The sequence below is a fragment of the Lacerta agilis genome, chromosome 1 (assembly GCF_009819535.1).
Source record: "Lacerta agilis isolate rLacAgi1 chromosome 1, rLacAgi1.pri, whole genome shotgun sequence".
In the NCBI taxonomy this organism is placed as follows: Eukaryota; Metazoa; Chordata; class Lepidosauria; order Squamata; family Lacertidae; genus Lacerta; species Lacerta agilis.
The window spans coordinates 3,991,446-4,009,103 of NC_046312.1; the positions used below are offsets into that span (position 1 = coordinate 3,991,446).

At 43.3% G+C, this 17,658-nt stretch overlaps 1 protein-coding gene across 1 annotated transcript; it reads right to left on the reverse strand.

Annotated features, from left to right (window-relative positions):
* Nucleotides 1-88: 88 nt before the first annotated feature.
* On the reverse strand, nt 89-16,906 carry STYX (serine/threonine/tyrosine interacting protein). Its single transcript, XM_033163579.1, has 11 exons — nt 16,774-16,906; nt 11,852-11,884; nt 9,715-9,768; nt 7,727-7,824; nt 6,493-6,553; nt 4,666-4,702; nt 4,144-4,183; nt 4,002-4,052; nt 2,367-2,439; nt 1,502-1,586; nt 89-611 (listed from the first exon to the last, which is right to left on the reverse strand). Exons 1-11 carry the CDS (start codon nt 16,828-16,830, stop codon nt 541-543), a joined length of 660 nt encoding a protein of 219 aa, XP_033019470.1. The 5' UTR covers nt 16,831-16,906; the 3' UTR covers nt 89-540.
* Between the last annotated feature and the right edge of the window lie 752 nt (nt 16,907-17,658).

The following is a 17,658-nucleotide window of genomic DNA, read 5'->3' on the forward strand; positions in this document are numbered from 1 at the left end:
GAGTTTGCTCTTACGACTTCATGATGGCCAAAGCAATGATTTCCAATAGCTACCAAAACTTGGGAAATGAAACAAACAGAACCCACAGTGAATTTTAGGAAGTTGTTTCTTTTCATTCTTTTCCTTTTTTACTAAAGACTCTTGTTATAAATTACACAAATAACTTTATAAACAAATCACCCCCCCACGTTTTGTTTAAGTAATAACTTTATCAATACAAATAAAGAAATTTCAAGTATGAAAAGTGCATTATTGCAATAATACCTCTTTGCAAGTCCAAAGTCTTGGTTTAGGGTAAAACTATAAAGTGTGTAAAAAAAAAAAGGAGCAAAACAATCAGTGCCATCTAGTCAGTCAAGGAATCCAATACCCTTAACCGTGTTGCCTGGTGTGCTACTGGAGGGGCAGGTTTGCATAAGGAAGTTGGACTCATCTCCCATTTTATATATATAAAAAATAGATCTGGTTGTTCGTCTTGCTGACGTTAGCAGCTGCCATGAATTGAAATTCCCAGCCAGCAAGTCCAGAGTGCCCTTGGTGTCAACCGTTCTGAGCTGCGGCTTGCATATTGCTGATTTCCTCATCCTCTTCATGGGTTCGTTTCAGACTTCCTGCAAAACAGGTGGGGCAGGTGGAGAAGGTGGCTAAGAGGACAGAAACAAGATTTCCAAAATGGTTTGAGTGGAACCAGAACTGTTCTACAAAACACTTTCATTTTGCCGCACAATTCCAATTAGAACCCAATTTTTCTACCTTTGTTTTGCCCATTTTAAGCATCCAAAAATAGTTTTAACAGCCAGTCTCCCTCTGCTTCTCTTCCTACTTCTGAAATAACTCATTTCAGTCATCGGGTATTACAAAATTATTTCGTTTCGAGGGATTGCTGCAGAAGTTCAAATAGATTATATCAAATATGAACCAGGTTGGGTTCTATCAGTAATCCATCAGCTTTGAGTAGCTTCTCATGGTAGTTTTCATACTCTGGATGTAGGTGTGGGGAACCTTTTCGATTCCACAGGTCAGAACCTCATCAGAAATGGACTAGGGGGGCACATTTGACAGGTGGGTGGGGCTGCACACTTGTCAATCACAGGACATCAAGAAGTTGGTACTTTGACCTTGAAAGTTCATTTTAGCAGGGCGTTTTAATGCACACACCCTCCTAATTAGGGAGGGATTTGTACTGGGGGCAAGTGAAGGGGAGAAATACATGTACATGAAGAAGGGTGGACGGTGTCTATACCACCAGTACTACCTATTTTATTCTGGGTAGAGGTAGCAGTTAGCAAGGGATTGCATGCACATCTGACTCAGGTAGGAGTCTGCCTGGAATTCCCTGCTGAAAGGAAGGTTTCCCACTTTGTTTTACGAGGGGATTACAATGCAAATCTTTGAGAAAGCAGGCTTGGGCGTGATTGCTCTGTGAACAGATACATTAGGAAACGTGCCCCTTGGGCTGAAAATGTTTCCCCACCCCTGCTACACAGAAATATATGCTCACCCGTACTGACAGACAGTGATTGCTCCAGCTGCCGAGGAGACATCATCTGGATAGTTAACTTTGCTAGATAGATGGCTTCATATTCCTTAAAAAAAAGAAAAAAGAAAAAAAATATATGAAGCAGCAGCAGAATGACTGGATTGGTACAAATGGGCAAGAATTCACTTGACATTGGGATCCTGGGATAAGAACGGGAGGGCAGCTAAAGGAACATAAATGTTTACAGCCATGAAGGCTGGAATACTGCAAGAAACTGAGGTGAGGGAAGAGAAAGAGTGGTTCTGGATAAACGTAACTGCTTCTATTTGGCTGACCTGAGAAATTCCAGAAAGCCACACCCACTGTTTAGGGCAGGCACCAGTGAGCTACTCAAGAGTCAACAGCGACCAGGACTACACCTGGTCTACCCGTTCTGGTCTACCAGAGAAGAGTAGAAATGGGGCGTCAGAGAATTTTGGACACTGGCTCAAAGAGATTTTATGCCACTAGCCTCAAGCTCAGCCATGGAAGGCACAGACACCCCTGCTGCCGAGACCTACTGCTCTACACTGGCCACGTGGTTATCAACATAAAGCTGATAAGTTGTTCAATAAATATCATTAATTTTAGGTATCTTATGCTTCTGTTTTACATATTTTACATTTGTTAGAATTGCTCACATCCTCAGTACTGCATCAAAGCAAACAAAATGATAGAAAAGGCCAAATACCGGTAATGTACCAATTAACACTCCAAACAGCCAGGCAAGAGATAATGGAAGTTTTTCATTTTAGCCAATGCATATCAGATACTTGGGGAGGCCGGGCCAGACCATCAGTACAAATATCATATTTCTACATCATCAACAGGTAGGAAAACAACTTACCTGAAGTTGATGGACAAATCCAGCATTGGGATTAATACAAAACCTTCTTTCTTGCACATATGTAAATGCATCCCTACAAGAAAGAGATTCTCCATTTTCATCTTTAATACCAGTTTGCATTTGGTTTCTGACTCATTCTCTTGGTATTTACTTTCAGTTTAGCTATGTAGCCTGTATTCTGCCTTCAAATAGTTTAGAATGACATACAAGGGCTCCCATTCAGGAATTAGTCATGCCCAGACCTGCTTAACTCCATAAAGGCCTACAGCCAACAACTCCTGGGTCCAGTTAGTTACTTTAACAGATTTTCCTTATAGAAGATGCTGAGAACTGACCCTGCTGTTACATGTGAAATTTATGTTATAAGCCAGGCTTCCTCAACCTCAATTCTCCAGATGTTTTTGTCCTACAACTCCCATGATCCCTAGCTAGCAGGACTGGTGGTCAGGGATGGTGGGAATTGTAGTCTCAAAACATCTGGAGGGCCGAGATTAAGGAAGCCTGCTATAAGCATTAAACACTGAACAGAGGGCCAACTCACTGGAAACATCTGTTGTGCGAGGCCTGAAGCGAAGAGGCCAACTGAAACTCAAACCTCACCCCACTCAACAGTGCCAACCCTCATCGTCTTCATCCTCACAACAGTCCCATGTGGAGTGCCACTCCTATTTCACAGATGGGGAATTGAAGCAGAGGATACAATGATCCCCGGGCAGAAGTAGGACTTAAATCCAGGGACCCTGGGCTAAATGTTCCATTCACTGGACCCAAAGACATCGAGTTATTGTGCATAAGCCCACTTGCTTGGGACCCATCACACATACCTCGTCTATCTCAGGCTTAAAGTTCTCAATTAAAACATGAAACAGATGACCCACAGAGCCAATCTTTATCCCCAAGAGTCCATTATCCCTAATAAATTCTCACTGCATCTCCATCCTTTGTAATAAGGCCATCACTGGGGCTCCCTCTTCACTGGGACCAGAATTCTCTACAGATGTTTCAACCCCAGAATTTCCTTGCCCTGCAGCATATCCAAGACCTGTCATTCCAAAGTCAGATGTACTGCAAGCACTGCACTCTATGTCAGCTAAGGTGGCGATGGAGGAGTGACAAGGCATGAGCATACTGGAGGCTATCAGTATTGGAGGCAAGTTCTGTGCAGAGGGAACATGCACACCTTCCACAAATAGATCTTGGGTCTTTTTGCTGGGAGAGGTCACAGCACCAGCAGCAAGTGTTACAACCACCACCATCACAAAGGCTGAGAAGGGGCAACTTGGCCTGGCACTGAAAGAACACAGCAGACACATAGGCCTGTATTGCCAACTTTAGTCTGCAATATTTTAGGGTAGTTTTGCTTTTGAAAAAGTTGCACAATATTGAAATACTTTGGTGATCACGTTGTACAACTGTTTTTAATCCCTTCTTGTTATAAAGCAGGGTCTCACTCAGCTAGTCACTAGACACGGAGAGCTGCATTAACAACAAACTACAACTAGATGGCCCTCGTGGTCCCTTCCAATTCTACAGTAGAATCACTCAAGATGCCCATTTTGGCCACGTCATCACCCAGCAGTTGCAGACCAATATTCTCTCCAAGGGGTGGGAAGAAGTCTAAAATCACTTCTGTACCTGTACTTCACTCCAAATGTTTCCATAATATATGCAATAACAAAGGCAGCACTGAAAAACAGAAAACAAACCAACAAAAACAAGTTAAGATATGTCAGCCATGCCTTGGGTTATTTTTTTTTAAATAAGTGAGCCTTGTTACCTTCTAGAAATCCCCGCGTTCCCATGGACAAGAACTTTTCCTGAGAATGAAAAGAATTCCTTTACACAAAACAGCCAGAGCTTTTACAGGCATTTTGTATTATTTGTACTATTTAGTTTACATCCCACCATTCAGTCCTCAATAAGATCCAAACAGTCCAGTGGGCTCTTCTTATATTAAAATTAATTTAAATCATTAGCATAATCAAAAACAGTCATTGGCAAAATCAGCATAAACATCTTAAAACACATATAAGCAGGAAGCAGAGTTCAAGCCTCAGGAACCTTATTTCCTTCTACATTACCTGCTGTGTTGTTATGTACCCCAATAAGCCTCCAAGGAATCTGGGCAGTTTAAGGATGAACTAGATGGCACCATCACTACACATCCTATAGCATTCCCATGAGGGACTGTATCCCAAAGTACAACCATCCCATCTGTATTTACATGTAGCTAAAAAAGCAACACATTTGTATCAAGCATCTGATAAATTAGGCAGGCAAGCAAAGTGAGTATACGTACCTCCAGTTTGTAAACTCCCATCAATAAATGCCTTAGTCTAAAGAAAAACATAACAGACACAGATTCCGTTCCAATTACCACCATCTCGAAGAGTTCTTAACACAAATGCAGCCTATTTCTGTGTTCTGGAGCATCATGCACTCGAGGAAACTGTAAATAACTTGGGGCCCAAAAGATTTATAATATGAAGACTTAAAACATTTAGCAACCATTGATCATCTTCATCTTTATATTGCATTCTTGCTAACAGAACGCCAATACAAAAAAAAAAAATACTATGCGTGATCAAAAATGCTTAAACGCACCTGCTTTTAAAAAGCACCTTAAAACGCCTTCTGCTTTCAAGCTGCTTTACATCAATAGCAGCAGGTGCAATGGTTTAAAACTACTTCCTCAGAATGCAACCCAATGTACAGCAACTCAAAGGCTCTGAAAGGGGCAACTAGATTCCCACACGTGGTGTTTGTAGCCCTTGTTATATTTATCTTTTGTTATGGACATCAACGTTTTCACAGCAACACTTCCAAGCGGAAAGATGCGTTTTGTAACTCATGGATGTATGCAATCAAGGTATATCCTGCCAGGCCAGAAAAATAGTGTGAAGATTTAAATCGTTCATAAAGAGTTGACAGCATTTAGGTTAAAGGCTACCAGTGATGTTTATCTACCCCAAAACCTAAACAATGACTTAAGCTACTGCATTTCTTTTAAATTCTGATTCCTGTTTATCATTTTTATTGTGGATAGTATTACAGGCAACTCCCCGTTTGTGCAGGGATTGCGTTCCAGTCATGGCATGTGTAAGTACACCCAGCCCCTAACCCCGTTCTACCCCCTTTCCAGGGCCAAAAAACACAAACGAACAAGTGCAAAATTATCACTGTCTATATTTCTGCTGTTAGCCTCCCTGGGCACTTTTAGTGGAAAAGCGGGATAAAAACATGTAAAATAAACAACTTTTTCAATGCTCAGTTTTATGGCAAGAATTAACACCCAAGATTCATTAAAAAGTTTTTAAAGTGACATGGCAATTTAACAGGGCAGAACGGAAGTTGTGGTGGGGATTCCTCATGGCCCTCCTAACACAATTATTGTTAAGACGTTGTGGGGGTGGGACAGCAGACTGGAGAGCTCATTATTTTTATTAAGGTTTTTAATACTCCTTGTCTTGAAGCAGCAGCAAGGGGGCTCTCCCCAGCCGCTTCCTGAAACTCCCTAGCCAGCTTGGCCTGGCACAAGTATTCAGGCATCCACACAGCCATTTCAAGAGGCCCCCTCCATTACCAGCAGTTCACAAGAAGTCAATGGAGTGCACTTTCAGCAGATGCCTGCCATGGACAATGGCCACCCAAGGGGCAGGAGAGTGCGCAAAGTAAAAAGACAGATGCTGAGAAAGCAACTCAGATATCTTGCAGAGAGTGAATAGCAAGCAGACACAGCCATTTTTTAGCTGAGAATTGCATTCTGTGACCCGTCCCCCTTAATATCTGATATGACAGTTACCATGGGTACAATTCCCTGGGAAGTTTCTCCTGTATGTGCCATGCTAAAATGAAAGGGAATCCTGCAAAAGCACTTTTATGCAGGAGAACTTCCCAGAGGACTGTACGCATGGCAACCAGCAATACTACCAGTCAGGGGCTTATCCACAAGACCATTAAATTAGGTGGACATCGCAGGAAGAATTATTTATCAATTTAGCTGAACTGCTTCAGAGATGGATTGTTTCTTCTCTTTCACTCGCACACTGGGCTGCATTTGCTCACATGATTTCTGAAAGATATTGGGATGAAACAGTTTAACTCACAATCCATGCTAAACACTTACCGTCGGGAAAAATCTGATTATATTTTCAATGGGATGATCTGCAATATCCAAGACTAAATACCTACAATTAAAGTAAGTGTGTTAAGTACACAACCAGAATTGCTCATCTTCTAGAACATTAACACCTAGCCTGAAAAATGTTTCTTTTATCATCTGAAGCAGATATAAATATAAATATAAATATAATATATATAATATAATATAATAGTTAAAAGGTCCAACATATTGTTCTGTAACAGAACGCACGATAGCCAAATGACACTTCGTCTGTTGTTGCAAAATTCTCTCATGAAACCTATCAGGCAAAACTTCAGGAGAAAAGCTACTAGCAGAGTAAGGTTCTCTCCTCCTTTCTCTTCACTGCTGCAAAACAGCTGTAAAGACTGATCTGCATTCCAGAGCAAGCAGGGCTGGGAAAGACTCCTATCTGAAAGCATGGGAGAGCCACTGCCAGTCAAAGCAGAAAAGAATGAGCTAGATTATCATTAAAACAGCTTTCTGTGGGTTGTATTCTTGCCCATGTCAGTGGGAAAAGGGGGCAATAATTTTTCAATGATTTCTCACCCCCTCTGGAGCACCCTGCTCCTAAATCTGCTCCAGAAGGCTGGGAGACGCTCCAGAGCAGTTTTGGTGATGCATGGAGGGTTGCGGAGGGTAAAGGGAATAGCTGAAAATTGTTTCCTTCTTCATTTCACTGAGGGAAGTCTTACTGCCAGCTGAGCAACCCCTGTTGGGCTATCACCACATGCAGCTGTGGTGTAACATGTAGTTTGGTCCTTAGGCTGCCTGTCTTTGAACACCAGTTTTTGTCAAGTTCAACAGCAGAAGGAATCACTTTCAGCCATGTTTGAAAAGAATATAGAGCAACTGTGGGAAGGACTATGTCAGGGAAGAGGAACCTCAGGAGTGGAGGCTGAATGTGCACCCCAAACTTTCTATCTGGCCCTTGGAATGCCCCAGCCACACCCCTCACTGGCCCTGCTTCCTACCCAAAGCATTTCGCCTTGTCCTTACAGCAATATCATTCCTCACAGGAAGCCATAAAGAAGTTCTTGCACCTGTCTTTCTGACATTCACGCTATGCAATATACCTGCTAACTATTGTGATCTACTGAAACTTTTATGCATTAACTGCAATCTTGCTTTGCAGTGTAAAGACTGAAAACTACACTAGCACAACAAGCATACATCAAACATGACATATTTTCACAACATTGATTTATAGGTTTCTTACCGAAATAATTGCTGGAAGTTTGGTTTAATAAAGTTTGCTTCAATATTTTGTCGTATGCATATGACATGGGTAATTCCATGTTTCTGAAGTATAGGTAGCTGCAAAATGAAAGTTTGAAAAAGCGAAAGCTTCTTTAAACTAGTATACAAACAAGAGTAATAATATTGCATTATGACTAGCTGATAGCTTTATTAAGACATTTTATTAAGACAATGTATTTAGATATTTAAAATGTTCAGTAAGACCATGATAGCTTAAAACCAAACACACACACACCAAATTCATTTTTGTGGCCGGTGCAAAACGAGCCGGAAGCCTACAAAGTTACTGTGTGCGTTTGTTTTAAAAAGGTGGCTTTGTTTAAAGCTGACAAAATTTCCTTTCCACATTCATTTGAACCTTTCAAAATAGGCTGGACAAGCTTCTGGTTGTTTTGGTGTTAGCAGAAAGGTGCATCTCATCAATAAACAGTGTAACTATATTCAAAGACAATTAATGTTGTGTCAGAAAGTGTGCATGTTTGTTTATTTAAAACACCTTTCTCTGTCTTTCCTCAAGCAGAGTCCAAATAGCAAACAGAAGAAAATTAAAATGTTACAGGGGAAATTTACACATGACAATCAAGGAGAAGGAATTTATATTGGTTTATATGTATCAATAACTGTGTATTAATGTAACATTTTTATATGTAACTGGATTTTTGTAAAATTTGTTGTTGTTCAAGGTATTGTGGTTGTTATTGAATTTATATACAGCCCTGTACCCGCAGGTCTAAGGGCGGTTTACAGAATAAAATCAGAATATAAAACCACAAAATACAGAATCAAAATGAAAACAACCCAATAACCCCCTGAAACAACCACCACCACCACACATTAGTGGCATAGTGGTCTACGGCAGCTTTAGGTTTTTTTTTTTTATACCGCTTAAGTTTTTTATGTTATAAGTGGCACAGAAATGGACAGGAAGAGGGTGATCACGAAGAGTGGGGGATATTGAAACCAGTGCCTTGTCATGGCCAGATCACTTCCTGCTGAGATTAAGCTTTCAGCACTTTTTCTCCTCTGCAGAGGCAGGGGACCTATTAAGATAGTCTGCCCTAGGAGGCTGATGGATCCAAAGGATTTCCAGATAGCTGATATGATTGGCGCTCCTGTCAAAGCCCTGGCTGGCCTCTGGAACACCCAAAGGGCTTGGGACATTGACATAATCACCCTGAGTGCCTTTCCCCTCTTCATTATGCCCATTTGGCTCCCCAGAGTACTCCAGAGCTTAGGCTAAGGAAACAAATTGGGGCACTGCTCAAACGCGAGTGGAGGAAAATTCCAGTAAAATACAATCAAACAATGGGCCTACCCAGCAGCAGTGAAGGCAGCTAAGAAAGTATGCTTTGCGGTCTCCATTGCATCCTAACTGAGCCATCCAGCAGAGCTTTTCTGGGTAGTGCAGGGCCTTTTACAGTCTGGCCCAAAGGAGGTGACAGAACTGATGGCAGCTTACTGTGACTTGTTTGCAAAGCATTTTGAGGATCATAAAATCATTTGCATCCGCACCGGGACCTTGACTCCAAGTACAGCAGATGAATCTTGAGAGGTACCAGAGCACAATCTAGTTCTGTTATGTTGGGTGAATTTTAGTTAGTCAGGTCCGATGATGTGGACAAGGTGCTTAGATTGGTCAGGGCAACCACTTGCGCTCTGGACATGCAGAGCTGACAGGCAGGGAAGAAGCCTCCTTGCGCGTCAGTTCTGCTGGCTCTTTGGGCTCTGGGGTGGGTCTCCTCTATGAACCACTAAGACTCTCCAGTGTGCTCCCCATTATATATAATTTTGGGTATGCGCGAAGGGGCCTGGATCGGAACCACCATCTAATTTGGGAGTCACCTGTACTACTAGTACAAGGTCTGTTCAAGATTAGCTCCTGTACCTTTTTTCTAGAAAAAAAGCACTGGTGACCAGCATTAAAATATTCTAGAAAAACACACCTACCTTGCTTTTCATAGCTGAAGAATACGGGCCCAGGAACAACCCAGGTAAAATTTCCTTTAAAAAAAGGAGAGAGAAAGGGAGGAATGAAAATTCAATCTACCTCAAAAGTATGGTAAAAGCTACACAAGACCAACACTGGCAGTAGATTTTAATTATACTAGCATTAACTGGATGCCTATATGGGATCTGGAAAGAGCTCTGTGGTTTTACCTAAGAAATAGGTACTTTTTTCCTGTATTTTGCACAACAGAAACATAGGAGGTAAGAAAATCCCCAGCCACCCACTAAGCTTGCAAAGGACAATGGCAGAGAAAAAAAACCACAAGCACACTTCTTGGAATTGACTAACAGAATTCAGGCACAGTATAATAAACGGTTTATGAGAAAGGCATTTATCCTTTGCTGATAAATGACTTGGTATATTCTGCCTGAGAAACAGAGCAGGGGGAGAGAGAAACATGAACAAGTTTGAGGTGACAGAGAGGTGGAGAGAAAAATCTAAGCAGCAGGGAGCTGCCTGCCACCAAGGTAATAATATCCCAGAATAAGATTCCAGGAACTGTCTTGCCTCACTGAAGCTGCAACTCAAGCTTCCCTCCCCCACCAGCTCCTTCTAGACTAGAATGTTTCTCTTGCCTTTAATCCTCAAAGGCTTCTCAAAGCCTTCAAAGGTTTGAATGTAACAGGACTGAGATAAATGTACCTCACTGACAGTATAGTTGCTCTATGCTAAATGCAGAAGAGGATGTGCGATCTTACACATAGGTTAACTTACCACACCACTTTTTCATTGCATAGCTTCCTCCTCATCTGAATACTACCTTACCATCCCTCTGAACTAGATAACCTATAACCAAAATTCTCCAATACCCACTATGTGGCTTGCTAACTTGAGCCATTTGGATTGTTTTACTTAACTATTTCTCAAGGCTCCTGCAATACAAGAGGTGTACTCTCTTTTCTGGGAGGGCTTCTGGCTGCTTAACATTAAAACCCAACAAGCAAACCATAATTCACTGCATCTCAATGCTAGAAATTTTTTCCTGCCAAATTTTTGCATGCCATACAAACCACACCTTGTGAACAAAGCCTACACCTACAAGAAATCATGAGGGCTTCTCCTGTTAAGTGTTCTCTATCCAGAAAAAAAGACTTGTAATTTAGGAAGCTTCCTATGCAAACTGCAAGTTTAGGAGGGAGTTGCAATAGTCTATTAACATTTTAATTTTACTTTGCTGAGGCCTCTGCTAATCCAGACAAATTCACTTTATTTCCCCCTTCACTATATATGACTAGTACTTAGCAACCTACAGAATTGTTGTGTTACTCTTAAATTTAGGAACCAATTCAGTGAGCGTTACAGCACGAGCACCAGCTTTCCCTACCGTCCACAGACCAGGAGAGAAACAGCAAGTTCCAAACAAAGAAATAGTGGCACCTGCAGGCTCCTGGAACATGTGGAGAGGGGAATGAGTGACAGATATGTGCAGAGAGCAGCCAACTGGCCAGGAGCAAAGATAGCAGAGACAACCATTTTTGGAAGGAAGGTTAGGGCTGGGAATTGCCCACAAGGCCCAAGAAGACAGCGAGGAAAGGGAAGGCCACAGATCTGGGGACCTTGAGTAGGTCTCTCTCAACTGGACATTAATGCAAGGTAATGCCTAGATCAGGGGTCCCCAAATGAAGGCCCGGGGGCCAGATGCAGCCCAAGCGCCTTCTAAATCCGACCCGCGGGTGGTCCGGGAATCAGCGTGTTTTTACATGAGTAGAATGTGTCCTTTTATTTAAAATGCATCTTTGGGTTATTTGTGGGGCCTGCCTGGTGTTTTTACATGAGTAGAATGTGTCCTTTTATTTAAAATGCATCTCTGGGTTATTTGTGGGGCATAGGAATTCATTCATTTTTTCCCCCAAAATATAGTCTGGCCCCCCACAAGGTCTGAGGGACAGTGGACCGGCCCCCAGCTGAAAAAGTTTGCTGACCCCTGGCCTAAATGAATGAGAGAAACTGGGTGTGAGTCTAGGGCAAAAAAGGAAGGTGAGAGTGTCTCAGGGCACCACATGGTAGCAGCAGCAGCACCACCACCAAGTATCTACTGAACCAGTAGCTAGCTTTGATTAAAAGAAACAGCCATACCTGCATCTCTCTTCTCATTGGATATGTCCAGTCCTAGAGAGAGAGAAAGAATGCAGTGATCACATAACAATAATTTTCAGTACTGCCCTTATCTGGTAGACACAATGTTTTTAAGTCTTTGAACTGGGTGGAAAAGATACACACACACATATATAACATGATCTAAGTTACATCTTATTCAACATGTTAAATTGTGTATATTTTTCGTTATCATAATTACAGGTTGAATAGTAAATGATGAATTATAGCTTCAACCATATAAAAACTAGCAGAAACTTCACAGACTGTCAACAAAAAGGAGTCTTGCAAATTACAATTTTTATACAGGCAAAGCAAAAGAATACACATTTATTCAGTTAGTAAGTAGTTAAATTCCAGATCCTGAATAGACATGTTTTTCAGACATCAAACAGACTTTTATTTCATCATCAAAAAGGCCTTCTGAGATTCAACAGAACATATAAGTGTGCTCAGAATCAAAAGACCCAGAGTGGAAGTTTTGTAATGTCAAGGGTGCTAGCTACCACAAAAAGCATATCTAAGGGTTGTTAGAAATTACAAGAGCAGCAGCAATATATTTTTTTTATCAAGTGCTGATTTTTGTCTGTCGGAATCAACATTCTTAACTCTCCTCCCCAAGGACGTGCTCTGCAGGGAGCTCTCTGCCTGTTGGCAGACCAACTCTGCATTACATAGATGTCTGCAAACATGACATGAAGGCTGCAAACATTAACTCCACAGTCCGCAGCAGAGCACAGAGAGAAGTGCCTGATGCACCTGTAGCAGCAAAACCAGACACCTTCATCTGCCCCAGTTGCAACATGTCTGTCCCATATAGGTCTCTGCAGCCGGAAGCAGAAAACATGCAGAATGAATTACTAGACTTATTTAACTCCTCTGCATTAGTTTTTAGCTATTTGCATTTTGAAAGGTATACTTTCATGCCAAATAATAGCTGGTTTGATCCTAGATATCTGGCAACCTGCTTTTTATAGAATAAATATTTACAAATCTAGAAAGTGTTGAATGAGCAACAGCTAAGTGCAAAAGGTCAGCTGTTAGTTTCATATTAAAATATGAACATATTGTGCTAAAAACTGATTTAGAAGCACATGCATTAAATATTACTCATACTGTTGCTACAAATTCACTATTTCTGATCTGTTCCTACCAATGAGCTTTCACAGAATTCTGGCATTTGCTATGATTGTGTCTTTTAAAAGAGAATTACAGTTAAATGCAGATCATGCAAATTCCAATTACCGTTCTTTGTTTATATATTTATTAAGTACTGCAACAGGCTATGGTGTCTTAGAGAATTTAAAGTGGACAATCACAACAGGTTTGCAATCTAACAACAACTGGATAAGCTGCATTGTTCGATTTGAACAAATACTAGTTTTTATCTGTCACTTTAAAATGTTATTTTTAGGTTTTAATAAAGTTCTGCTTATCTCATGCCTTTGAAATGGAGTTGGTTCCATTTTGAAAAATCTAAACTTCATAAAACCTGTCTACATATATGCCTCACACAATATAGGCATGTGGTCTTGTCAGATTCTCTCCCAAAGTATCTGCAAGTCAGCATCTGACCATGGTTCAGATGTGATGTGGTCAAAATGAACAACTCTGTATCCCAACAATATGATAGTAATGATGCATTATAAGCCCTGTGAATTGGAAGGATGCAGAACTAAAAAAGATGGATAGCCAATATAATCAGTATATATAATCAGTAATCCTGCACCTATTTTAAAGCTTTCCACAATTTAATGTACTGGTTTTAAAACAGGGTTGGGCTATATTTTAATCAGTCTTAGAAACTCAGTATTAGCTAGGCACCAAATAACTCCTTAAACCAGGGTTATAGTCCCCAAAACGGAACTTCAAGTTGCCATTTTTGGGCCAGATGGCTTGAAAATCGTATTTTTCAATATGACTTTTTGCTTCTGGAAATTTGTTCTGATTACGCAGGTAAAATATTAAGGATAGAATTCTACAGGATGTGGCATTAGTGTGTGAAAACAGTCAAGACCCCATGATCCCCAGGCATGCATCTCCAGATGGTGGAGATGTCAGGCACCATCCTGGTGCCCAGGCATCTTTACTTGGTCGCAAGTGGCCGATAGCTAGGCGCAAAATGTGCCTGGTGAATCTGGAACACTGGTTTTTATATCTGTTTTTCTTTTGTCTCCTCACAAGATATGTTGGCTGAGGAGAAACTCCTGCATGGAACTGCCCCTCCATGAAGTAGGCTGGTCAGCAAGGGCATGGACAGCATTTTCTGTGTGCCCCCCTGCTGAAACTTTTTAAAAGTACTTTAATACATTACACAGCTGACTGAGTTGGGGCAATGGGGAAAACCTTACATTTCTTACAATGCACAATTATTGCTAAATTAAACAGGGATGGTAAAACAAACAGCAGTTAAGATCATTCTGGATTCTGAAAGGAAATGGGAGAGTCTAAAAATAGAGATGAAGTACAGCATGATTGTTTGCGCATGGGGTGTGTGAAACAGTAGGAAGCACCAAGTGGGGCTGTACATGAGATAAAGTTTAAGACCACCACTTAGGATTTATTACATCTTAATTTTATTGTCTGCTTTTTTATTGCAGGTGGGCATTTTACTGCCCTGCAACTTGCTTTTGGTATAATATATAAGGTGATTTAAAAAGAGAATTAATAAATCTGTGAGCTGACAAACACAAGTAGGAATGAGCAAAGGTACCTACCACTGGGTAAGGTTTCTCAATAAACCTTTGTCAGGCAGAAGCAGCTAAACAGGAGAGAACGAGACGGATGCTGCAAGTGACAAAACCCTGGAATTATGTAGGGTGAAGGACTGAATAACATGGGCCTTCAAAAACCTGCTGGATGAGACTATGGGCACATCTAGTCCAGGGTTCTACTCTCAGAGGACGACTAGATGCCTCTGGGAGGCCTGCCAGCAGAATATGAATGGAACATGAGCACACCAACTGCCTCTAGTAATGCACAGCCATCATAGAATAATAGAATTGTAGAGTTGTAAGGGATCCCAAGGGTAGTTCAACCCCCTGCAATACAGGAATGACAACCAAACAATCCTTGAGAGATGGCCATTCAACCCCTATTTAAAAACTTCAAATGAAGTAGAGTTCACCACTTTCTAAGGGAGTCCTTTCTTCCACTACTGAACAGCTCTTGCCATCAGAAAGTGCTTCTTAATGTATAGTTGGCATTTCCTTTCTTGTAATTTGAATCCATTGGTTCAAGTATGCCCCACCCCCACCCCTGGGCAGCAGAAAACAAGCCTGCTCCATCTTCCATGTGACAGTCCTTTAGATATTTGAAGATGGCTCTCTCATCTCCTCTCAGTCTCCTCTTTTCCAGACAAAACATCCCCATCTCCTTCAAGCACTCCTCGTAAGACTTGGTTTCCAGACCCTTGCTCATCTTGGTTGCCCTCCTCTGCACACCTTCCAGCTTGTCAATATCCTCATTAAACTATGGTACCCAGAATTGGACACAGGACTCCAGGTGGGTTCTGACCAAGGCATAATATTACTTCCCTTGATCTGGACACTACTTTTGTCTAAACCAGTTTTAAAGCAAACCATCATTGGTGGCCCTCACAGCATCTTATTGTAGTGACTTCTGCAACTGAATATGCACTGCGTGAAGTACTTCTTTTTACCTGTCCTGAATATTGAACATTTAGCTTTGCAGAATAATCCTTTTTTGTGGTACTGAGTATAAAAACTTTTCTCTATCCAATTTCTCCTCACCATGCATATTTTTTTAACCCTCGTATCAGATCACCTCTTGTGTGCCTTTTCTCTAAATTAAAAAGCCTCAAACGTCACAACTTTTCCACATAGGAAAGTCGCTGCAGCCACTTGATCATTTGGGTTGCCCTTTTCCAGTTTTTCCAGTGCCACAATAGCCTTTCTGAGGTGAGGCAAACAGAGTTGTACACAGCATTCCAAGTGTAGCCAAACCACAGATTTGCGTAATGGCCTTATGTTATGGGCAACCTTATTTACCACCCTTTTCCCAAGGATCTCTAACATGGACATCTCCTTTTACACATACATACTGGGTTTACCTTTTCACCTAACCATCCTCCGTGACCCCAATACCTCTTTCTTTCCTGGTCAGTTCAAGCCCTGACCCACAACCAGCATTATAGGGTGGAAGAAAGAGAACATCACTCTTTAAGTGGTGTTGTTGCATTCTCCCGTTTTTTGTAGTAAACAGATGCTGAGTCAAATACACCCATGTAGTGTGAAGAGTCACACACACCCATTCAGGGCAGAATGGAAAAAGGAGATGAGTTGTGGGACTTCCCAGAAGAAGCCGCAGGCTACAAAATGTTAAACCCCCCCTTCCAAACACACACACACACACACACACACACACACGCACTCTGTGTGACACCACAATGGTGTGGCAGAAAAATTACACCAGATCTAATAGGGTAAAGCGAGAACATATGAAACACACACATATGCACATACACACACGTTCACAGGTATGAACACGGGCCCTGGATGGAGGAATTACAACGGGACACGCCCCAACCGAGAAAGGTGTCTCCCCGAATTCACACACCCACAAAATGGGAGGAGGGTGGGGGGGGGGCAAACCCTTGAAGACCGACAAGGGTCCAAACACCCAAGGGTGGGGAGGAGGCCATTATTATAAAGGTTGATTCCTCAAGCCACCCCCACCCGTCATTGCAAGCCGAGCACCTGCACGACCCCCTCCTCTTCCTACGAGGGGTGTGTGTGTGTGTAAGTAGTAGAGGACAGACAGCACAGCCCGCCTAGTGACCGTTTCCAGCCATTGAGATGCTGAGGGGAGAGGGGAGGAAAAGGCGGGCAGGGGGAGAGGAGGGGGAAGAAGAAGACCCTCGATGCCGCCGCGCCCCCGCTCACCTCAGAGTCCTCTTTGGGCTGCGGCAGCGCGGGGAAGACCGGCTTGGCGAGCTCCATGGCCGGGGGGGCCGAGCGGGGGTCTCTGGTCTCCCCCTCGTGCCTGCTGCCTCTCCCTCCCTCCCTCCCTCCCGCGCTCTCCTTCCTCTCAGGCGGTCAGTGGGTCAGGAGCAGGACGTCGTCGTCGTCGTGGTGGGCGGCGGGCCTCGGCGCTCGGGAGGCGGCCAGGGCGAGGGCGGCGGCGGCGGCGGGGAAGCGACAAGGCGGAGAAGGAGAGAGCAGCAGCGGCGGCGGGAGCGGCGGCGGCGGCTCTCGCCCAGCCGCCATGCCGCTGGCTGGGCTTGGTCGGCGGCCCCTCCCCCCTTCCCTCCCCGTGAGGCGGTCGGTCCGTCGGTGGGAAGGCCGGCCGCTCCGCTTCTTCTTCTTCTCCCCTCCCCTCCTCCTTCTTGCCCCCGCCCCCTCACAGGATCCCGTGCGCGCAACCGCGGCCGCCTCCCTCCCCCTCCTGCTCCTCTTCCTCCTCAGGCACCAACTGTCGCTGGCTGCCGCCAGCCGGCCGGGAGAAGGGAGGGGGCGTGGCCCTAGAGACGTGCCGTAAAAGGAGTGGGCGGGGCACGAGAGACCCGAGCGGGGAAGAGGAGGAGGGGGAGTGGGCGTGACTCCAGGGAGGGGCTGTAAAAAGAATGGGCGTGGCATAGACAGAGAGAGAGAGAGAGAGAGAGAGAGAGAGAGAGAGAGCGCACACTCGGAGAGGGAGGGTGTGTGGCCCCAGGGACGGGACGTAGAAGGAGTGGGCGTGGCAGAAAGAAACCCGCGCAGGGAGGGGGCGTGGCCCTAGGAACGGGCCATAGATGGAATGGGCGTGGCAGGAATCCCTAGGGAGGACGA